General features: G+C 43.7%; 2 protein-coding genes across 4 annotated transcripts in view; one reads left to right on the top strand and one right to left on the bottom strand.

Moving 5' to 3' along the window:
- Positions 1-16867, top strand: part of Cbr4 (carbonyl reductase 4) — a 52510-nt gene extending 35643 nt beyond the window's left edge. The window contains exon 6 of the mRNA XM_021170934.3: positions 16751-16867. Coding sequence (XP_021026593.1) covers positions 16751-16765 — 15 coding nt within the window. The 3' untranslated portion in view covers positions 16766-16867. The remainder of the gene's footprint in view (positions 1-16750) is intronic.
- Positions 1-23989, bottom strand: part of Palld (palladin, cytoskeletal associated protein) — a 406494-nt gene that overhangs the window by 3969 nt on the left and 378536 nt on the right. For all 3 annotated transcript variants that reach the window (XM_021170928.3, XM_085843945.1, XM_085843946.1), the window contains 9 exons: positions 22073-22208; positions 19069-19167; positions 18245-18295; positions 16731-16952; positions 15266-15415; positions 9697-9791; positions 7515-7647; positions 1168-1375; positions 505-670 (listed from right to left, as the gene is read on the bottom strand). In XM_021170928.3, the coding sequence (XP_021026587.1) occupies positions 505-670; positions 1168-1375; positions 7515-7647; positions 9697-9791; positions 15266-15415; positions 16731-16952; positions 18245-18295; positions 19069-19167; positions 22073-22208 (1260 nt within the window). The remainder of the gene's footprint in view (positions 1-504; positions 671-1167; positions 1376-7514; positions 7648-9696; positions 9792-15265; positions 15416-16730; positions 16953-18244; positions 18296-19068; positions 19168-22072; positions 22209-23989) is intronic.

Below are 23989 nucleotides of genomic sequence, written 5' to 3'. Positions count from 1 at the left end.
CTACATTTTTAAAAAGTGGCTTTGGACAGGAAGCATCATTTTTAATTAGGTCATTAGAAACGGAATTGTGCGAGCAGCAGATAATAGGATCATACTTATTCTAGAGAGGCAGCTAGCCCCATTAAGTTAATGGGAGAGCAGAGCAGACCTCAAGAGGGCGAATAAATCCATGCACTAATTCTTAAGGGAAGACCTGCCTTTACAAAAACCACAGACTGGGCCGCCACCACGGGAGCAAATGAATCTATTTTTTCTTTCTGATATACATGTTTCAAAAATGCAGCTAGGTTAAGTCAGAATCTGCTCTGTCACATCCCAAAATTGCTCCCTTCCAAAGCCTAAGCCTACCTTTGGACGAAGTGTGACTCTTGTCTTGCACATCACTGGTGATAACGTACATGGCTTTTCCACTCACCGATTTGCATATAGTATCTGATGTATCGTTTCAGCTAGCACCGGGACTGTGCAAGTTCTGGGGTAGATGAAGCCCCTGTGCAGTCTTACCTTACTCGCTCAGTGCTGTGAGTGAGCGATTCATTTTCTTTCTTCCAAAATATCTGAGGTGGCGGCACTCCCGAGACACGGCATTCCAGCCGCACTGGGTATCCGTCAGCAACCCCCGTGTTCTGTAGCTTCTCCATAAACACAGGGGCCTTGTGTGCTTCCTTAGCTAAGGGAACACCAGAGGAATGATCTGTTAGTGGCATGCCAAAGGTCACTGCAAGGAACTCGGGAGCTTTAGAAAGATGGAGTACTGTTTTCACGTCGGGTGGTAAGAGGTTAGCCCTCCCCCTCAAGCAAAGGTCTGTACGCTTCATTCCACTCACGTTATTTCCTCAATTAATTCAAGACTGATAGGCCCACATAGTGCCCGGCCATCTGCTCCTCAGAATGCCTGCCTGACAGGCCTCAGAGATTCGGAGTCATTGCTAGCAGCTGCGGGAGCATTGCTCTAATTAAGGCAACAGGCTCGCACAGGCCTTACCTACTGCTGCCACCTAGTGGTGCCGAGTATTTCAGCATCAGGATTCCCTGGCTGCCACCTGAAATGCCTTTTTTTTGAAGATTTAAAATTTGGAACTCATAACGTCATTACTTGACAACAGAATTCATTTCTTTGTCCACTAACTTGTTTCAGCAGTGAGAAAGAAATCACAGGCCACCTACCAGCAACCACAAGCTCCAGGTTAAACGAGTTCTGTCCTGCTCTGTTGGTGGCAATACATGTGTAGATGCCAGCGTCCCGGGACGTGACTGGCTCTATAATGAGGGAGTGGACCCCATTTTCACGGACCAGCATCTTGTGAGCACTGTCGGGGCGGATGGGCTTTCCGTCTAGTTGCCAGCTGAGATCTGGGGTTGGTAACCCACTGACCTAAACCAGAAAGGAGACACACATGAATTTCTCCAATAGTAAAACCATCAAATCACCAAGAGTTATGGATCCAGAGTCAGTTCATCCTTTGGTAGCACAATGGCTTTTCCACGTTACCTCTCTTGTTTAAAACCTTCCCGTGGTTCCCATGAGCACTGAGAGGTACACTTCTAAACACCTCTTCTAGAACAATTCGGAGATAAGTAAAACAGGGATTAAAACATATTTCTGTCATCTTCTTACCTCACCTAAGACTATAAACATTCCCAGGTGATGATGGCACCGAGCTCTGAGCTCTTTGGAAACACGGGAGGTGCAGCCTTTATAACAGTAACACTCAGCTGGAAAGCTCCCCATCAAGGACTGGCCATCACCATGGAGATGGTAGTTAATGCATTCATTAGGACACAGACCTATTATTATTTTATAATCTTTGAAAGTGAATAACCAGAGCAATTTGAAATTGCCCAGAAAGTCAGACAAATTAGCATCACAATGGAGACATCCTGAAAACCTTAAGAGCTTGGCAGTTGTGTTGAACAGAGAGCAGGCCAAAGCACATTCAATGTCTAGTACCCCCTTGCATTGCTAAAGGGAGGGGCAGTGGCCATCTGCTGGCTTTGTATAGGGCTGCCCTTGATTTTAGGGTAGAAGAGAAGTGAGGAAGACTTGATATTCCTCCTTCCTCCTACTCTACTAGTGGGAAATGATGTATTCTGCTACCCAAAGACTATTGGATCATAAAACAATCATAAAACTATTGGATTATGAAACGGTTCCTTTGAAACACTAGCTTTGTCTAAATCAGCCAGAGAACCCATACAGTTCCTCCTGCCCCATGGTAAGTACTCATTCCTGCTACCAACAAGGTGTCTCGGACACGTGTAGTCACATCTGGAGAACGTAAGGGGAAAAAGCGCAATTACGTCATGGGTTAAAGGGGTGGGATTTCAAAAGAGCAGTAGTTAGGAAGTGGTTTCTCTTCATGTACCCTCTCCCTGTGGGAAGACACTAGAAGCAGTACAGAAATATCAGAGTAGCTAGATAGTTATGACTGGGCTCCAGGTCCTGGGGAGCTTATAGTTTGTTCCCACTTTCCTGGGTTTGATAATGGACAAGCAGGATTTGTGGCCCTAGGTCAGGAAGGTGTTGACCGGGTCCTTTCAAAACAGGAAGTTCTCAGAAGAGCCACAGTCAGAGCAGTCAGTGCTCTTGATCCACATGCAGATGCAGAGAGAAAAGCACACTTGTTATCTATCATGAAGGGTTCCCACCGCGCAGGCTTACAGCTGAGTGAAGGATAGAGCCTGCGAATGTACTGCAGGGGCTGTGGCGGGAAGGGCTCCGTTCAGTGTTTGACTTATTACGACTTTTTCCTCTTTCAAATTTTAAATACACGGAAATTTTCCTTCGAAGTCGGTAGCGGTGTGGCATGTCTGTTCATATGGCTGGACACCTGTTTCCTTTCTTTCCTTCCTTCTTGTGGTCCAGGCTGGTGTCGAACTTATTATGTAGCCAAGAATGCTGCTGACCTTGGGATCCTCCCATTTCTACCTACGCAGTGCCAGGATTACAGACTTGTGCCACCATTCCTACTGACTTCCATATTTTCTCTATCCAGGTCATATCGTTATAGTGAATTCAACTAGTGAGTATTTTAACTCTCAATATCCTTTCAATGGCAGAGGTGAAAGGACGTCTATGTTGCTGCTTAGAGCAATAGTTATCAGAGCGCTACATATCAGCACACCAGCCACACCCACTCTTGCTACCTGCTTTTGTTTTAAGATTAGTCTCAGACTTGCTCTAATTGTACTCCTATGTAATGCAGTGTACATTTTAAAAAAATACACATTTTCATTAGTTTCTTTCCTTTCCATGTTTTTCTGAAACAGGGCCCGTCTGTGTAATGCTAACTGGCTTACATTTCCCTGCGTGTATCAGGCTGGCCTGGGTCCCTGCCATCTGAGGGCTGGGAGTAAGGGTTTGTGCACCACACCTGGCCTATAATTCTGTGTTTAAACCTGCAGTTAATAACAACCTCAGGATAGCATCATCTCCTTTGTTGACTGGATATGCCATCCTATAGGTTATATCTGTGAATTAACTTAAAACTTAAAGCCAAAACTTAGTTTGTATATTTTGCATCCATGATGCCCTAGACTATGCACAACACACATCGTGGAATGATGACAATGAGCCATGCAGCACATCCACGCTCTCGGGTGCTTATCTCTCCTTCCTTCCTTCCTTCCTTCCTTCCTTCCTTCCTTCCTTCCTTCCTTCCTTCCTTTCTTTCTTTCTTTCTTTCTTTCTTTCTTTCTTTCTTTCTTTCTTTCTTTCTTTCATCCTTTTTTGGTGCGGCAGGAACATTTACAACCTCCTGTCAGTCGCTGTCATGTGTTCGATGGCTTGGTAATAACCAGCATGTGGAACAATGGATTTCCTGAACGCTGGTCTCCCGATGACTGACATTCCCAGCTGTGATTGACAGTTTTCCAATCCTGCTCTGCCAGCCCTCAGTAAGAATCAGTTAAACCCCCCACCGCAAGGTCCTTTAGATGCTACAGGAAGTGACAGGTACATGAGGTCATGGAATGTTTGTTTTTCTGTACCCGGGACATTTCACTTTAACAGTGTCCTCCAGGAACACTGCACTTTCACAAATGATGGAATTTCTTCTTTCAGTATACATTACATATGTATATTTTAAAGATATTGGAGCAGAGACTGAAGATAAGACCATCCAGAGACTGCCCCATCTGGGGATCCATCCCATATACAACCACCAAACCCAGACACTATTGTGGATGACAACAAAAGCTTGCTGACAGGAGCCTGATATAGCTGTCTCCTGAGAGGCTCTGCCAGTGCCTGACAAATACAGAAGTGGATGCTCACAGCCATCCATTGGACTGAGCACAGGGTTCCCAATGGAGGATCTAGAGAATGGACCGAAGGAGCTGAAGGGGTCTGCAATCCCATAGGAGGAACAACAATATGAACTAACCAGTAGCCCCAGAGCTCCCAGGGACTAAACCACCAACCAAAGAGTACACATGGTGGAACTCATGGCTCAAAATGCATATGTATCAGAGGATGACCTTGTTGGCCATCAATGGGAGGAGAGGCCTTTGGTCATGTGAAGGTTCTATGCCCCAGTGTAGCATAATGCCAGGGCCAGGAAGCAGGAGTGGGTGGGTGACAGGGAGGAGAAAGGGGATAATATTTGAAACGTAAACAAAGAAAATATATAATAAAAAAAAAAACCAAGTGATAAAATGTAATTAAAAAGCAAAGAACTCAGAAAAAAAATAAGGTCTGTTTATCTGTTGCAGGACACTTAAATTGAATCGGATTAAACTAATTAAATCACGGACACCGTGAGTGATAAGAATGCAGACGTCTGTGATGAGTAATTGCATTTCCTGTGGATCTATATCCAGCTGAATCATATGGTAGTTTCAGCATATGAATTCCTGTGTGCGGTGTTTGTGTGCATGTGTGTGCTCATGTGGGTAGAAGACAGAGGTCTATAGTTCTGCACCTCATTTTCAAGATAGGGTGGCTCACTGAACAAAGAGCTCACTGGTTGGATACACTGCATGGGTGAGCTCTAGGGGTTATCTGTGTCTACCTACCCTACCAGCAGTGTATTATAGAGCACTAGCTTTCTATGTGGGTGTTGGAGAAATCTGAATTCAAGCTCTCATGTGTGAGCAGCAGACAAAGTACTGGCTGACTTATCTTACCGAGCCTCCCAAAAGTGAATGCTAAATCTATTTATTTATTTATTTACTTGTGTCAGGGTCATGCTATTGATCTGCTTGCATTTAATGCTATTGACCACTGGTTGTCTTGCATTTCACGACAGTTTGTGACAGAGCCATGCTATGTTTGACTGTGACAGGCTCATTCTTTGGTTGTCCTGGAACTCATTATATAGACCAGGCTAGCCTCAACCTCAGAGATCCACCTGTTTCTACCTTTTGACTTTTTGGATCAAAGGCATGAGCCACAACCACTCCTCCGTATATTAATTCTTGATTAAAAATAAAGTAAATGCACTGACATTCAACTTGTGCTTTATTCTGTAAGATGTACTACATAGGTAATTATTTTCTTTTCTGTATGTTCTTAGAAGTCCAAATTTATTTTAAAAAAGAAAGAATAAGCAAATAAATTTGATTGCTTCAAAGTAAAATTTTAAGATTGAGCTAAAAAGCCCCTGATCCCCTTATAGGGGTGGATCTGATGCTAAGGTCCTGTTCCCCAATTGGTTTTTTGATCTGTCAGTAAAGAAGCCAGGGGACAATTGCTGGATGGAAGGAATAGGCAGGACTTCTGGGTCCCTGGAGGAAGCAAAGAGGTGCAAGGAGGGAAGAGGGAAGGTCACCGCCCTTCTGAGGGAGAAAAGGTGACCAGCCATGTGAGATCTTGGATGTTCCTACAGGCTGGTGGTCAGGGTGTTTAACAGGAACTAGATGTAATGGAGCAACTAAAGTTGAGGGCAGGTGGAGAAGTGCGGGGATACGATTGATAAGGGTACCATTTTCCAGGTGGGAGATAAGTAGCATCCAGCAATTGTGTCAAAAGGCAAGCTGAAATTGAACAGCTGTGTGTGTGTCTTTTATCTGTAGATTCGAGGGAAGCTGGGTGAGGGCTGGTAGCATGGTCCATCCCTGGAGCTTAGGTAGGGTAGTAAAAGCTACACACAATACCCCCTACTTACAATGAGGAAACACAGATGGTCCTCCCATTCTTGTGGTCATTGGCAAAACCTCTCTCAAGCTCAAGTTCTCTCTCATACTTTCTACTCTTGCATCTTCAAGAGTGATGTTTTCAAAATTAATTAAGGCCACAGCAATGGTCTGTTGTAGAAATGCCAATATGTGTTATTCTCCTTTGCTGCACATTAGCAGTGTCATGTGAATATCCATGAAACTTACTTCCTTTGCACTTATTTTTCTCCTATATATTACATCCCACTTTTCCCTCCCTCCATTCTTCCCATTCCCTTTCCCTGACTTCCTCTCCCCGCCCCCTAGATCCACACCTCCATTTCCCCCCAGAAAAGAACAGGCCTCCCAGGGATATCAACTGAACAAGCTAAAGTTACAGTATGAGTAGCACATATCAAGGCTGGACGGGGTAACTCAGTAGGAGGAAAAGGGCCCTAAAAGCAGGTAAAAGAGTCAGAGGCAGCCCCCACTCCCACTGTTAGGAGTCCCACAAGAACACCAAGGTACACAACTATAGCATATATGCAGAGGACCTATCTCAGACCTACACAGGCTCCATGATTGACACTTCAGTCTCTGTGAGCCCCTATGAGCCCTGCTTAATTGTTTGTGTGGGCTGTGTTCTCCTGGTGTCCTTGACCCTTCTGGCTCCTACAATTCTTCCTCCCCTTCTCTGTGGGATTCCCCAAGTTCTGCTTAATGTTTGGTTGTGAGCCATGAAATTTATTTTAACAGCCATGTTTTTTTTTCAAACCTCTACCAAACTCTACAAGCAATTTTTCCTGTTCTGCAATCCCAGAGAGAACCAGCAGATGGAGCCCAAATAATTTTGAAAACTACCCATATTTAGGAGCTAAAGCTTAGGACAGTAGCATAGGAAGGATAGAATAGAAGGTGGAATGCGGGATGGGAGGGGTAGGGGTGGGGGTGGGGGGTTACTGGTAGGGGAGGGAATGAACACTGGGAGGCTGGGACGGGAGGGGAGGAGTGGAACTGGAAACCATCCCAAGCTAAATATGTATGAAAATGCTGTAAGGAAACCTGTTGGTATGTAAGCTAATTTAAAATAAAGTCAACGAATAAAAACTATTATGAGAAGACAAGTAATGCAGCTATGTGGGGGGAATATAAATATAAATGTAAGTAATTCCATAAAGATCACTTGATGCAGGGCAGTTTCATCACACTTAACTGTTAGTACAAGATGGGGGAGGGAAGAGGGAGGAAGAGAATAAGTATGACCCAGTGATTCGCTGGAGTTTGGTGCATAGAGTTCAGAGTAAACATACTTAACATATGTTTACAAGTAAAGAAAACTGTGATGATAGCTTTATGTAGACAGAGTCCATTTCTCTTGTGCGGGTCAGCGTACGGCAGGCAGGTAGGGACACACTTACCTTGCAGTCCATCCTGCAGAGCTTGCCTTCCTGAACGGTCAGGTCTCCAGGAGCCTGCAGGAAGTGAGGTCTGAAGAATCGCTCCTGAATGGGCTCGTTTTCATCTCCACTGTCCCGTGATCGAGAGCGAGGCCTTGGAACAAGAGAAGGGATAGGCCGATAAATACAACCTATAGCCTTGGAACAGGAGAAGGGATAGGCCAATAAATACAACCTATAGCCTTTGAGCAAGAGAAGGGATAGGTGGATAAATACAACATACATGGTAGCTATTTCCAGGAGACATAAGTCCCGGTCTGAGTCCACTCCCAAAAATTTACACAGCAAAAATGAGACAAGCAAACCTAGTTTCATTTGGAAGTGTATGATCGATAGCATAGTCTCCAGTCAGCAGACTACTAAAGATGAACCACAAATGGAAATGGAGAATGAGGCTACTATGTTTGAAAATATTTTTACCTAAGTAGACATTTGTTTGTTTGTTTGTTTGTTTGTTTGTTTTGTTTTTCGAGACAGGGTTTCTCTGTGTAGCCTTGGCTATCCTGGAACTCACTCCGTAGACCAGGCTGGCCTCGAACTCAGAAATCCGCCTGTCTCTGCCTCCCAAGTGCTGGGATTAAAGGAATGCACCACCACTGCCCGGCTCTAAGTAGACATGTTTAAAGCTTATGCTAGGATATGTTAGAAGTAACAGTAGCTTTTGCTCAATTTTTTTTACTGATTCTTTCCCAATAAATATTAACTTTTTACCATGACTTTACTTTTGTAGCTAATTATAATGTCTTACTTTCTAAAAATATAATGTATTTCTCATCAAAATTCCCTTTCATGTTCCCCAGAAAAACAAATTACATTCTTAGGCACTTTTAATTTTTCATTAGTTTGTATGCCTAAAGGCCTTATTTTCTGCTTTAAGAAAGTGGTGCAAATCACTCAGACTTCGTGTAGCTTCTTACCAGAGCAATGGAACTGAAAGTAATGGCAGTGGAGACGTGAGAACCGAGCTAGATGTTGGGAACAAATTGTCAGAAACCATTAAGAAGATTAAGTTTAAAAGCTGAGGGTGGGGCTGAGGCTCCGTGGAAGAGCGCTTGCCCCAGAGGCATGAGGCCCTAGGTTCAGTCCTCGGTGCTGTTCAGTTATGTCAGGCTAACAATGATCGGTTGTTTCATATAATGTATCACATATAATATATGATATATGACAGCGGGCCTTGTGAGGCCACTGACATGTGGAGAAGTTTAGGTGTAGTCTACTTATTGGACAGAAGTAGAAAAGAAGGACACAGAGTGACGGACATAATACTAACGTGTCTTTATAGCCACAGATAGAGTTCTAGGCTCCCAGGAGCTGGCACTGCGACAGTGGGTACTGGTCATCAACTGCACATGCTCAGTCCTTGTCAGAATCAAGTGCTCTGTGGTAGTCACTGGGTGATTCTGGCTCCACTTGTTTGATGCCCGCCTACTTTTTCTGCTTATCTCTCCACCAAAGGTGTCTGCACTCAGGGCCCAGAATTTACACATAGTGCTATTTTGGGATGCTGTGTCTGTAATACAGCTAAGCATGACAGGTTGACTGGCTGGCTGCCTTATCATATTTCTTTTAACATTCAAATATATTATTAAGAAGTGGCATCCAGCACCTGCCTGCTATCTCCATTTCAGCATCCCTCATAGGCCTGGGGTATAGATATTTGCTAGAGCACTTGGGGTCTCATGACAAATCTTACCCATAAGTCTTACACTCTCACTGTGCTGTCTCCAACAAGGTGGTGTAACGTGTGCTCTCACCAAATCTGGCTGATTTTAAGACTAGCGGTAATGGTGCATGACTGTCAGCCCACACGGCTGGTGGTTTAGGCTTGATTTGGACATTCATGTTCCATTTGGTAGTGTTTTTCTGTTCATGAGCCAGGTAAAGGCCGTGAATCTTGACTTTCTTATATTTTATAAATTGTCTCCTCCTTAATAACTAGTGGTTGTATAGCTGAATTGTTTGGACACATATTGGCAAGTATTTGTTCCCTCCTAGTTGTAAAATGCCAAGAGTCAAAATAAGGAGGCTCCACTTCAAGTCTGTGTCCATTGTCATCCTGTGATTGCTGTAGCAATGGGTTCATAGAAATAAATGGATAAGAAGCAACCCCTAGGGTCCCCCCAAGATGGAGCATGTGAAATACCTTCTGGCATGAGGATGGCCTGAGGGAGAGCGGGGACTGCGGCCTCTTTGGTTGACAGCCTGTACCATTAGCCTTCCTGTACAACTGACACGACCCTGTCAGAGATATCAGAAGACATTAAGCAAACGTGTTAGCCACCACACACTAGCAAATCTTGTATCTTATTCTCTCTAAGACATTATTTCACAGTCATGTACCACTAGTGACCAAACCCAAGCACCTCAGTAAAAATATTTGCTAAAAGGATTCAGGTGACAAGAGATGGTTTTATCTAGGATGACATTCAAAATGACACCCCTCATTAATCTGCAACATAAGGGCTTTCCGAACACAGGAAGCCAAATTGCAAAGTAAACATCTGCTTGTTGTGACTAATTCTAAGATCAGAATTAAATAATTTTAGTTCTCTCTCAGGTCTTCTTAGTAATACACTCAACATTTAGTGTTATTGCTTTGTCGAAGCCATGTACTAAGGGATGCCTGCATGATGAAAGTGAGCGTTCTGTCAGAGGTGTGCATGGGATGAGGTGAGCGCCGTGACAGTATGTCATTGTAGTCTCTGAAAATAAACACGTGCACACTTTAAAAGCTACCGAATGCCCAGAATATGTGAGTCACATGATAAAGGCTTAGCTAATCAAAAGTTGTATTTATCTCTTAAGTTTGCCAACTGTAGACTTGATAAGTTGTAGGTAGACACATACAATCCATAGGGGACCCAGATGACAAGAATAAGTCACCAGATGTTACTCTGGAGTTGGTTTTGGCTTTTCTCATCACTATTATTCATAGGTAGCGACATCAATGAGTTCCTCCCCCACTTCTCAGAACAAGCAGATCTACTTCTAACGTACAGTGCTGTCCAAACAGAAACATCAAGAGAGGGACCATGAGATGCAGAAGTGGCATCAATAATTAGGCTTTGTGACTTCTGGCCTGGGATGAATGAGAAACTGGTGTAACAAGATGCCAATATAGACAGGCAATGTAGCAGTGTGCTGAAGACTCGGGCTCCAGCTGAGATTAGGCAGGAACAGGCTGCATCAGAAGAAACAAGGTAGGATAGATATCATAGAAGGAAACCCAGCGTGGGGTTTAATGAAGGGCAGGACTCCGGTAACCTAGTTCTTCAGTCTTCTCCATCATGACTTCCTTAGGGATGCAGCCACTCAGAAGAGGTGGACACATAGGGTGTAATGCAGACCAGAGACGAACCTGGAATTACTAGGTTCGCACTATATTGTAATGACTTACACTCTAGGAGGAGAAACTGATTCCTACAAGCCGTCCCCAGAGCTCCATGCACACATGGTGGCAAGTGCTCTCTCTCTCTCTCTCTCTCTCACACACACACACACACACAACCAGCAAATAATTTAATGAAAAAAATGTAGTATGTTGCTAACTAATACAGGAACTCTTTAGAAAGCATCTAAACTAAGAAGTTACATACTTTTAACTTCTTCCTTTGAAAAACAAACCTAGAATCCAGGGAAGCCATTTTGAAGATGCTGCCTTGTGCACATCACAAGACAGTTCAGGCATGAGTCTGGACATCTTACTAAGAGGCTGCTCATGCAGAATCGGCACCGAGAAATTTTAATCTTCTGGATGATCCAACCAACCACAGACGTCGTCACCATCATTCGCAAGTACACAGTATTGTACTTGGTTTTAACTTTCAGATCTCCATCTGCTCGAATATTATAATGCAAGTGAATGGCTAAGTAAGACCTAGACTATGACCAGATGGTAACATAAACAAAACTAACACAGCAATTTTCTGTAGTTAACTCAGCTCTGTGTTACATCTATTTCAGGTGGGGAAAAGAAAAATCCACCAAGTTTAAAGTTACAGTACAAGCAAGAAGTTTGAAATATTGAAATGATTCTGTGTGAACATCCAGCTCGTAGAGGTTATTTGATGCCTCATCACGCGAAGCCAATTATTTACATGATATGAAAATAACATTTATGTTTCATAGTTTATGAGCTTAACTCGTGGCACACGAGCCTTTGTAAAAGCTTGCCGCACTTGTGTACATCACGCAATTGGAGGAAACATCAAACTGCAAAACAGCCTTCCCAACTTAAATGCAGCCTACGGTAACTTAGCAACATAACAAAACACAGCAAAACACTTGTGTTTAGATTCAGCTGTGTCTTAAAGATGGGATTAGGTCTGAAACAAACTGTTTCTGTGATCTCCGAATTGGCAATGTCTGGGGTCGTGCTGTACAATCATGCTAAGCTGTAAGATGCTCTGGTTTCTGATGAACTGCCTGGGCCATACACACGGAGTAGTACACATGGCCCAGTTGGCGTGGGTTTAGAGCCGTGTTCTATCCTAAGTAAAATTTAGAGGTAGCTAACAATATCTAGCTTGTTTCTTATTCCCCAAAGATTCATCCAAGTTTTCCACTGTTTTAAAGCATCCTGCTGAATAATACTATCTCCCTCTGTCTTTGGTTCTTAGCTCCTTCCCTGCCTGCTTTCTGTAATTATTTTCCATGGCTCAGGAAAGTCCTGGCTGCTGTGTCATGTTACTGAACTAATTTTTCCATTCTGATCCCTTCATCCTCCTCTTGGTCATTTCACATCATGTAGGCTACAGAGTATGAGCTATCTCCACTTTAACCCCAAAATGCTTTCAAAATTAGAAAAACAAGCACACAGAAACCCCGAGGAAGCTAAGGAGCATGGGGCAGTAGAGGGCTGGCTGCAGGGTTCTGCCTGCAATACTTCATGCTTCAGAGGATGAGTGCTTCTTGAGGGAGTTAGATTTTCATGTTGATTTTGGATCCATGTCTACCTAGGACATTCTTATTTTAAATCTCTAAAAGTCACAAGTTACAAGAACATGACGAGTTCAATATGCAATACCAGATATTGTAAGGCTGAGGCTGGGGAATTATTTTTAACACCACGTATCTATAGCCACAGATCAGGTCTGTCAAAGTGTAGGTAGAAAAATGGCCTGTCACTTGTTCTGGTTTCAATGCCATGTTTTGTTAATGTGTAGGAAAATGAAGCCCCTTGTCTATACATGATACACAAAGTCGAGCTGGAATAACTGGACAGGGACACACCTGCTCTTGGCAACTCGGAATGAATAAAAACGTGTTTACTTTCGAACTTAAAACCAACCAGGCAACATGATCAGAAACTTGGGATAGGAACGCCTGTGAAAACATCACTTATTGCCCAGTCCTCTTCCAGCAACATTGAAGAGACACATCACCAAAACCGGAAGTGTCCATTTAGGAACTCAGACTTCTTTCATGAGGCCCCACCCCCTTTTACTGTCCTGGGTGACTGAACCTTGGCCTCTTGTGCAGGTGGGGTATGGGTTCCACCTCTCAGCTTCCCCTGGTTTGTGAGTCCTGGGTCTGTCTGTCTCCTGATGAAAACACTGCAGGCTCTTTGAGTAATTTGCTCCTCATGGTTGACCCAGAACCTTCATCGTAATCACCCTTCACTAAAATCATGGGAGGAGTGGGAGGGTTGGGATGTTGGTTTGCTGACGTCATCTAGTCGTCTTCTACCATCTCCATTTTTTCAATTCCAGAGGGTAGTGGGTGAGCACTAAAGAGGCTGATCATGGGGGTTGATAAGGCAGAGGTGCAGGGGCTTAGGGTGAGGGCAGTAATTGTTCTTTCCAATTGTCTCTTGGCTGTGGGTTTGCTGAGAGCAGAGAGGCTTTCCAGTTCATGTGTGGCCGGCAGCCTCAGCTGTGTTGTGGGTGTGGTCCTGTCTCTAGCTCACAGCTGTGGTGGTTGTGGTACAGCTGCGTGTGTGCATTCGTGTGATGCCCCACGTCTTCCAATGGGGCTGATAAAGGAACAGCAGGAGGTCGGAAGACCACACAGCAGCAACTTTCTTACAAATTCCAGCCCAATCGACTTGCTCGCTCTCCAGCAGTAATATGGAGTGGACCCCTCATACTGCTATTGACATCTTGGTCTCATAAGCTCTGCGAAGTGTCAACTGCAGTCTTATTATGGGGAGTTTGTGTCTATAAATTGGAACAATGGCAAGCACTAGCATTCGCAGAAGGAACACTACATGTCAAGTAAGCCAAGTGCTGCTTACATGTACTGTATACATCCACGTTATCATTTTTGCTTTCTATAGGAGGGAGTAAGGAGGTGAACTGGTTACTGAAGGCCATAGGCAATGAATGGCAGAGCCGGCACGTGCTCAGGCTGCTGGGTGCTAGAATGCAGTCCCCACTCCTCTAAGACACCATCTGTGCTGTGTCTTCTGCTTCCATTCCCTCATTCCTTTCCTTTGTTTACAATATGGAGGAATGGGAGGGCATGGCTTATATACAGGATTTGTGTAAGATTGTATTTTTCAACTGAAAAATGGGAAGCATATGTATTTACGAGGTAATCTGATATAGGTGTGCAGTGTGTACTGATCCAGTCTTTAGTGGTCTCTCTCTAACTAGTGACTGCACTACAGTTTGTCAATAACAGTTTCTGTAAGCAGACACAGCGACCCTTGAGGCTGGCTGGTATCTTAAGCTCTGTGTTTAGAGATTTCCCATGCACAGGCAGAATTTGGAAGAGGACTAGGAGCAGACTCAGTTTCAGTTTTAGATCTGCATTCCTCTGTTCTATAACACAGCTTATTCGACTGACAATTTCAAACATGCTAGGAAAATGCATTGAAATTCATTGCAGGAACCAGTCCTGGCAAGTACTCAGAAGCGCCGATACCCCATAAATACTGCCAACCTTCCTAGAGAAGTGAAATAGAGAACCCAACAGAAGATTCGGGGTTTTGTTGAGTTCTCCAGCATTTGTTTTCAAGCGGTCAGAAAACTGACTGTTGAACTTTGTCAATAGTCAAGGAGATATACCAAAAACAAGAAAGGAAGAAAGAAAGAAAGAGGGAGAAAGAGAAAAAGAGAGAGTGAAAGAGAGAGAAAGAAAAAAGAAATAAAGAAAGAAAAAGAGAAAGAGAGAGAGAAAGAAAGACAGAAAGGCAAGTTCTGCTCCATGCTCCATAAGAAAACCATTGTGATACAAACAAATCCCAAATCTGTGCATAGGCGCTGTCGGCGGGGAAGTCTACTGATGACTTAAATTCTGGACTCAGACTTCCATTAGCGTTTTACATGCATTTCTCTTTAAACAGTTTGTATGTCCATGTCCCCACTTGGTCTGCGCCTTGTTCCCCTTCTTTATCTTCTTGCACTTAACTCTATTGAAAATTTACAGTTTATTCTTTTATAGGTTGTTTTCTGTCTCTAAACTGTGTCCACCCTCCGCTCTAACTCCATAACCCTAATAAGAGATCACATGGGAGACTCTTGAAAGCATTTGCGTAAGGAATGCATGGGTGTGCCAGGATCCTTCCTATAGGAATTCGTGATGGAATAAATGCTTGCAAAGCAAAGAAAGTTTCTATCATCGAGAGAGAGGTGGATACAAGATGTGGAAAACAGTTTTATAGGTTAAAAAAAAAAGTACAACTTCGCCTTTTAATTAAGCAGTTCCTGTGCCTAATCAAAGGCTGGCAACCCAAACACCACCAGAGCCCAGCCTCCGTCTGTTTTCACCTGAGGGTTGGCAGCCATGATGGTGTAGTTCCCATCGTCGTCTAGGGTAGAGGCCGTGGTGTGGAGAGAGCAGGTCCCATCAAGGTCTCTCTGAATGGTGTAGTGATCGGTCTTCGGAGAAATCTGCTTCCCATCTTTAAACCAATAGATCTGTGGAAGGAAACAAGGAGGCAGACTGAGAGTGCACTCTTCCCGGTCAGCTGCTATAACAGTGCCCAGTCTGCAGAGGGCACTGTGAAAAACTTGGCAAACCAGCATCTCCACAGGAGGCTGAATTGTGAGCAATGCAAGCAGGAACAGCAAAATTCAACTTCATTTTAGTCTTTAAAAGTTGTGTGTGCTGCGTGCGTGTGTGCGAACTTGTAGAGGCTGGAACCAGGCATCAGGTCTCTTGGAGCTGGAGTTGGGCTGTGAGCCACGTGACGAGGGTGCTGAGAGGCAAACCCAGGTCCTCTAAAAGAGCAGTAAATGCTGCTGGTTAGGATTCCCTTTCAAAACCACATGGATTCCCATTGTCATTTTCTTCTTGTAACCAAAAGGGGGGTGGGGGGAGCTGACTGACTGTTGACAGAAGCCTACTTTAACCCCTTATGTTTTAAAATAATTTCTCCTTTAAAATAGATATACATGAAATTTGAGAACACAAACTGACATTCTAATCCAACTCCAAAACATTTGAATCTGAAAGGGCTAGGGCGAGGGTGCCTTCCATCTTTAGAACCTACGTGGCAGGAGAGAAGTGACTCCCATAGGTTGTCCTCTGACCGCCTTGTGTGCTCTGTCAAATGTCTCCCCAGAAAACAGGAAACCTTTTTCTAAAGTTCCAAGTTTTATAAGGTAATGGGACAGGTGTAATATTAAAGCAAAAGGGTGTCTAGCTAGGAGACAGAACCAGCTGGAGGGGGGAGAACACAGGGAAGGAATGAGCACGATAGAACTCATTGCTGAGTGTGTTCACCTAAATATTAATGAAAAACCTTCCGTCCATTTCCTCCCATTGGGAAAAGACTGAACACATTTAGTCCTGAATATTAGACTCTTACTGCCATAGTTTTTCTAACTCCCCCTTTTTCGCTTGAGGCAGGGTTTCACTATGAACCCCTGGCTGCCTCAAAATTCACTATGTAGATGAGGCTGGCCTCGACCTCACAGAGATCTGTCTGCCTTTGCTCCCGAGTGCTGAGATTAAGGGTGTGATCCACTGCACCTGGCTTTCTAACTCCATTTTTTTTTTTGAAGTCAGATCCAAGATATGAAAACTGTATTATGCAGTAATCACCAGAATTAGATTAACTTTTGGCTCTAAAATTAAATTATAACGCATGATCTCTCCTAGCCATACATTTCTAGTGATTTGATTATTTCTGATGAAACAAAAGTGCAACTAGAGGAATTCTCCCTCCTCCATTGCTTTTTTTTCCTTATATCAGTCCTTAATAATAATTTTTTTTTTTTTTTTGCTTACCTTCGGCTTTGGATTTCCAGCCACTCGACACGTGAAAGTCACCGGCATCCCCTCAAAGATCTTGTAGTGTTTCAGCTTCATCTCAAAGAAGGGAGCTGTCGCGTTCTCCACAGGCACATCCGGGTCCTGCACCTCGTCTCCCGACTCATCCACAGGGGAGCGCTCCAGCCGGTACTCAATCTCGCTAATGAGCCTCTGCTCGCAGCTAGAGACTTTGTACTCCTGGGCCAGACACAGAGGTCCAAGTCAGCATCTCCTGAGACACGCCTCCCTTGCTTACAGACCAAGGGAGGGTGGGGGGAGGGGAACGCAGGAAGGTGGGGGGAGGGGTGCGGGTTTTTTTTTTTGTTGTTGTTGTTTTGTTTTTTGTTTTTGTTTTTTCAGTGAATCATGATCTGGGCTCAATACAATTTCATAGGCTAGCAGAAAGCCTCTGGAGTTGAGTTTGTGTGATATTTAAAATCACCTTAAAGTCCTATTCTCAAAATAAAACAAACAAACAAAAGCCACACAAATAAATAAACAAGCAAACACCGACTACTTTTCTTGGAAGGGGTGGAGAGGAACAGTTGAAAATACGAAGGGAAGGCTATCTACTCTACACTCCTAAAAAGCAGACACCGTAGGTAAAAGCCATGCGGGTGCTACGTCCCTCCTGAAGGCTATCTGTGCCTGGGTGAGCAACTTCAGTGCACAGAATTTTCTCAAATGAACAAGGGGAAGTCAGCACCACGTTTTTCTCCTTTTACATTACACAATACACATATTGCATATGCCCCCCCCCCCACTAGATCGGCAGCCCACCTCTTAAGCCAAAGCAAGATTGCTAGCACACTTCACTCACACACAGAAGCAACAGCAAGGCTCTAACATTACATGTCAGTGTTTAGGGTGGAGCCTGAAGCTTCCTGCCTGCAAATTATCATGAGCACAAGATATTCCCAGGCATATTCCCAGGGTCATAGTAAGTAGGTGATGTTTGTGCTGTTCTGTTTTGAGACAGGGTCTTGCTATGTAGCCTAGTCTGACCTTCAGTTTAGCCATATTGCCACTTCAGCTTTGTGAATGCTGGGATTACAGGTGTGCACTGTCCTGCTTGCTTCAGAGACTATTTTAATTATGCTTTTTTTTTTCTTTAAAAAGTTACTGTTCCTGAAAATAGTTTACTGGTTTGAGGTAAGGAATACAACGGTCTGAATAAAATTATGAAATCGTATACACTGTTTTGTTTAATTTCATCACTGTCAAATGGATCAGCCCGCTCCCAGAAGGGTGTCTAATGAATGAAAACCTTCTCATGCCTTTCAGTTTAGTGCATTTACCTATGCTAGAACTCAAGTCAAGTTTGTAGATAAATGATAAGAAATAAGTTCATCTGATACCACATGAAATATTGATACCAGCCACAGTATATATAATTACCATACAGCAGTAGAAACAGACACACAGACACAAAAGGAAGCACAGAAGGTCAGTACAGTGGGAGACTGGACAGAGGAAGGGTAGAGTTTAACCTTTTGACCATCCAGAGGACCCCCTACAGAAGCCCGAGGAGCCCCAGCGTCCTGTAATGGCAGAAAACAAGACATGAGACCATCTGGAATACGCAGCAGGGTTTCAAGGTTCCTTTGAAGGAATGTGTGTGGTGGCAAATGTTGCCTGAGCACAGTGACATTTCCAGACTGAAGGAAGCCTGTTCTCAAGGTCAGGAGAAGGGCGAAGACTTCCCATGAATCTTTAGGCCTGCTTTAAAGCTTTGTGGGGCCTCTTCTGTTCATTTGGTTTTCTTGTGAGACCTCTATCTTCCAACTCCAATTGGGAGAAATGGAACCACAGAGAAGCTCTACACATGTCCTTTTTTGGTAGCTGCGGGGTTGTAAGATAGCCCCTTGGATCTCTGTCGGTTAGTGGTTTATGATCACCTATGTGAAAGAGGGCAGAGGCTCCCCTTTCTAGTTTTGACTGACTTTGAGAACATTATGGAGGCACTGATTCGCTTACTTCAAAGAGAAAGGGTGAAAGGGTTTTCCATGCAAACCATTTTTCATTAGAGCATAGGACAGTTGGAAAAGCACAAAGATACTGGAAAGGAAAACACACCAATCGATACCAGATCAGTATCAATAATGCCAATTAGTTCACTGAGAGGGTCGACTAATCAATCACTCAGCAATGTCAGCATGTGTCCAGTGAGTAAAACCTATGAAGTTGACAGGACGGCAATCTTGCTTTTCTATGACTTGCCTGCTACTTGCCACACAATGGATCCCAAAAACAGAGGCGGGGAAGGTGGGCAGAGCCATGCTTATTTCTCAGGAAGTTAGGAGCAATGCCGTACCTGATTGGCTGCCGTTTCCTCTGGCTCCTGGATGTTGAAGACGTTTGCGCTGTCGGCACCAAGCAGGCGGCGAGCCATTCTTTCCTCATAGGTTAGCCTCTGTACAGAATAAGTCACAGAAATACAAACTTAGGGGGAACTCACAATCACGCATTGCTTATGGAAAGGGAATAAAAATATAAAATAGGGTTGGACATTTTTCTGTGACTAGTCTCCCTTCAGCTTCATAGCTACATCCAAAAGAGTCTGCTGCTTTCCCTGGCTTTGTTTTCTCCTCTGCTTCTATTCCGTGTAATTTAAATCCAATATTGGGAGATGAGATAACTGATCCTGGCAGCTACCACCCGATATGACACAGATCCATATGAATGATCAGTGACAAGGCTAAGACCACATAGGATAGCTGTGTCCTCCTTATCTTTAGAAAAAAACAAAACATTGAAACAAAACCAAACCAAACCAAACCAGAACAAAAAGATGCTTTCAAGATAGCAGAAGGCGGCTTAAAGGAGATGTTCTTTCATGGGCTGTCACAGGCTTCCGAACATCCATGTTGGCCCCAGCCAGTGACAGAAAGAAAGGTACTCAAAAGGGCAGCAAAAGGAGCCCTGAGAGGAAAAGCAGGTGTTGTGGGCAGAAACAATCCTGCCAGTCAGTTACCACCACACATGACACACAGAATATGCTCCATCAATGTGAGCGCACTGCCTCCGTTGCAGTGTAAGCAACGTGAAGCAAACACAATCCACACAGAATGACTACACACGGCTGAAGTAAGGAAGGGCAAGTCTGTGCCAAGCCAGCATCCAGCATCCTCAGTTTGCAGATGTGCACTGCTTGCCCACTAGGAGGAAGAGCACACAGTGGCTGCCTCTAGCAGTTGGCCGGTGATTCTGCTGGACCAGTCCTATGTGGAACATGGCAGCAGCTTTGTTGTCTGCTAATATCATTCTTGCACTTGACTGTTGGTCCTATGTGCCTTAGAATTATGAATCTGGAGGAACTTTGAGAATTCACAAATCTCTTTAGGGGCCTTTTCCAACAAGGGACCAGTTAGAAATAAGGAATAATTAGGAGGGTAGAAACCATAAAATATAAAAAGTACAAGCATTATTTCATATGACCCTTCAAAACTTCTGAATGTCAACACAAACACTGTTCAACATTCTCTAATCAGAAAAATATGTTGGATGAATTTACAGTTTCCAGTAATTGCTGGTTCTCGTCCCAGCTGAAACTGGGAAGTGAAACAGATCAAATGCCAAATAGCCCTAAGGTTGAAATTATTTCATTTGCTAAAGGAATGGCAGGGGACAAGAAGAGGGTGTCCCAATGCTTCAGGGAGTGATTTGGTCCAGTACAACTATGCAAAGTGATTTTATCAAGTCTATTAAGATGAGGGAGTTCAGTTTTCAAATGGGCTCTTATTGCTTTTATCATTGCTCTCTGACAAAGTCTTCCTTATGTTCTGGTGGAGAATTTTATCACCATCAGTGGAAGACCGGTTCTGCATAGGCAGAAATAGCGACTGCATACCTACTCCTTCCCCAAGATGCCCTAGCTTCCCCCAGAAGCCAATCTCACTTCCCAGTTTGGTTTTGATGTCATTGTGATATGTGGAAATACAAGCTCTTATCTATAGAAGCCAAAATAAGTAACAGAATATTATGGAATGATATGAACAACTCATTTGAGATTCCCTTTTTTTAAAAAAAGGAAATTCAGTTTTCTTGTTCTAAACTATCAAATGAAGTTACTATGAATGTTTACGTATTGCTAAACAGATAGATAATATATACATATATGAGTTGTACCTTATACAGGTCTTACTTTTAACCCAAGAGAACCCTCATCCATAAGGAATACTTAAATAAAAAAAATGGTTTGTGTTGGGGAGGAGTTGGAGAGATGCCCTCACCTGGCTAAAAAAAATCCCCCTAAGCATCTGTTTTAATCTTCCAACAGCTTTTGTTGACAGAACCAGGGAACGCTTCCAGCATGCATGCAATCACTGGTGAGGGGTGGAGGTCACATACTTCCCTCTTTTGCAGAGCCCCAGGACCCAGTGAAACAAGCATCACAAAGCCTGCTAGAAGCTTCATCCTCCTTAAGATTAAGAGCTCTTAATCACTAGTATCACGATGAAAAAAAAAAGTCCCACAAACCTAGAGCAATTTCTGTTCTGAAATGGCATCTGAGATGATTTTAAGCAAGCTTATTTTTCTGGTATTTCATGAGAAAGCCAGAAAAGACTCATCTCCTATGTTTAGGATACCTAATTTGCTGGCCTTTCCCAGCCCTTTAAAACCTCTGAGATGATACAAAAAGATTAAGCAGGCAAACAAACTCAGCTATGGAAAATTTAAGTAGGGATGAACCATCTGTTTCCCATCAGATGGATGGTCACAGTCAAAGCCTATGGCCTTAAGGCATAAGTAATTTCTGTTGTCAAGTGTGGTAGTATTGCTTTAAAACTTGGAGCAAGACAGTGGGACAGACATTACTGCCAGGTGTGGGAGCAGCGTCTACTCAGTGAAGGAGAATAGGACTCAGCCGCAGCAGTGGGTTTTTCTAGCCCAGGTTATCCTGCATGGAAGCCTTTCATTTCACTTCACTGCTTCTGGGTACCAGCTGTCCCAGAGTACCTTCCTATTTCCTCCCAGGGAGCCACTCTCTGTGGGTCCTTCATAGCACTGTTTATCATTTGTGGTGGTGTCAGCCCTAGTTGCTGCCATCAGTACTTCCGTGTCTCTCCTACTCACTAAGAGGGATGCTGGGATTCAGAGATAATGATAGAGTCTCATGGACAAGTCTTATGAACGTGAGCCAGAGTGAACCAGAGGCGATCTGGCTGGCGGGGCTGGGGCTCCAAGTCTAAGGCCCTGTTCTATCAGTACCGGTTAAGCCCCTATTCCATCAGTACCGGTTAAGCCCCTGTTCCATTAGTACCGTTTGGCTAGCCCCTGTTCCATCAGTACCAGTTAAGCCCCTGTTCCATCAGTACCGGTTGGCCATTGTTCAGAAGGTCCTCCTTGAAGCGAAGCTTCCGTTCCAGGTCTTGGATGACAGCATCCTTTGTGCCTTGAATCTCCTCATCAGAGGCAATTCTAGCAGTTCTACTGGACTTCTTTGGGAATCCCCTGCACAACAAAAGCATAAGTACAGTTGACTGCTGGGCATACACACAAGTCCAAGTCAGCATTCAAGTTCAACAAAGCAGAGATGGCCTTCATAGTGTATCCTTTTAAAGCATCTACAACTACTCATATGAAGAGAAGGTGCTTTCAGGAGTTCAGGAAACACTAACGGGAACCTGGCCTTGAGGAAGGTTCGGATACCCATAGGGGAGCATATTCAGTGGCTAGGTAAATGCCACAGACAGGAACTACCTGTGTTTCAATCCTAGGGAGTAGCAACACGAAATGAAAATCTGATGTGTCTTCCTATGAGGCTTAAACAGACTCAGCCTTGATCTTGGGCAAGCTTCTTAAAGTTGTTTAAAAAAATACACATAAAAATATATAAAGATGAATGCAACGTGTGAATGTTGAGAGGACTTAAAAAGGACAAATTTCTCTCATGATTTTTAAAAATTTCTGGTCCTTCATAATTCAATGTATCCAATGACAAGGTTATAAGCCTCATTATAAGCAATACAGGAGTAGCATCATTTGCCAGGTATACCTGGGGGTCAGAATCTAGAGATGTAGCCTAGTCGGTAGAGTGCTTGCCTAGCATGCATAAAAACCTGAGTTCTATACTCAGCAGAGGGAAAAGACTGGGTGTTCTGTAATTGCCACTATCCCAGCACTAGGAGGTTGGAGGACAGGGAGGTAGGAGTTCAAAGTCATTGTTGGCTACATAGCAAGTTCAAAGCCAGCTCGGGCCATGCAATACTCTGTCTAAAAATGGTGAAAATCCTTCATTGTGTCTTATATATTTTATATGTCTAATATAAGGGGCATTCTACATAGAATTCTTAGTGTGCCTGCCTTTTGACCATGACCCATCACAGGAGATTTCTCCCTTCCAGTATCACGTTAATGCTCAAAACAGTGTGCATTTGAAAAGGGTTTCAGAAATTGGATTTTCACATTAGGGATATTCAACTCGAGTCACATTTGTTACATCCTCTTCCGTCTCCACGAGTCCTATTTAACTAGTGTAAGTCTGTGTTATAAGACCTTTGGAGTGGTTTTACACAAGAGGGCTATGACAGGCATTACAATGGATGGTAAGCCTTAAATCTGGACTTCTGCAGTAGGTCACACTGTAAGTATCAGCAGCAAGACCTTTCTTTCCAAGGGCTACAGCAATTCCCTCACTGTGCACCAGGGGGCACCAATGCTGCGTGTTGGATAGGTGTGGACTGCTGATGTCTTACACAAACTGCTTCCTATTTCTCTGCCTCTTCCCTGATTACCTCAGTGGGTGGAAATCAATGAGAGAGGAAAAACTATGTAAATGGAAAATGAATAGCCCATCACTAGCCCAACTACAGAGTTGAATTTTGGCATTCACAAAAAAAAAAAAAAAAAAAAAAAAAGAAAGCAAGTCACAGAAGGATGCAGGATGCATATAGTACTACTACGTATAAAGAGGCAAAAGCTAAAATCTGGTGCACTCTGAGTGTACAGACCAAGGGGTCACCACGACCCAGAGGAGCTATTAGTGGCAGATCGGCAACATCATTCCAAACCCGATTCAGTAGAAGCAGAACCTCTGGGCTGGAGCCCAGCAGTCTGTATTTAATAACTTCTCTGGGTGATTCTGAGACATGTGAAGGTTGGATAAACAGACTCGGGGAAACATAGACATGGGGAAAGCCATAAAAGAAGAGAACTCTCAACTCAGATGCTCAGGGTAGTGGTTAGCTTCGGGGAGTGTTAGTGTTCGCAGCTGCTGAAGGATTTCAGAGGTA

The sequence above is a fragment of the Mus caroli genome, unplaced genomic scaffold (genome assembly GCF_978045245.1).
Source record: "Mus caroli unplaced genomic scaffold, Mus_caroli_1 scaffold_10, whole genome shotgun sequence".
In the NCBI taxonomy this organism is placed as follows: domain Eukaryota; kingdom Metazoa; phylum Chordata; class Mammalia; order Rodentia; family Muridae; genus Mus; species Mus caroli.
Note: the sequence above shows the minus strand (reverse complement) of the source record. Positions and strands in the feature narration are given on the sequence as shown.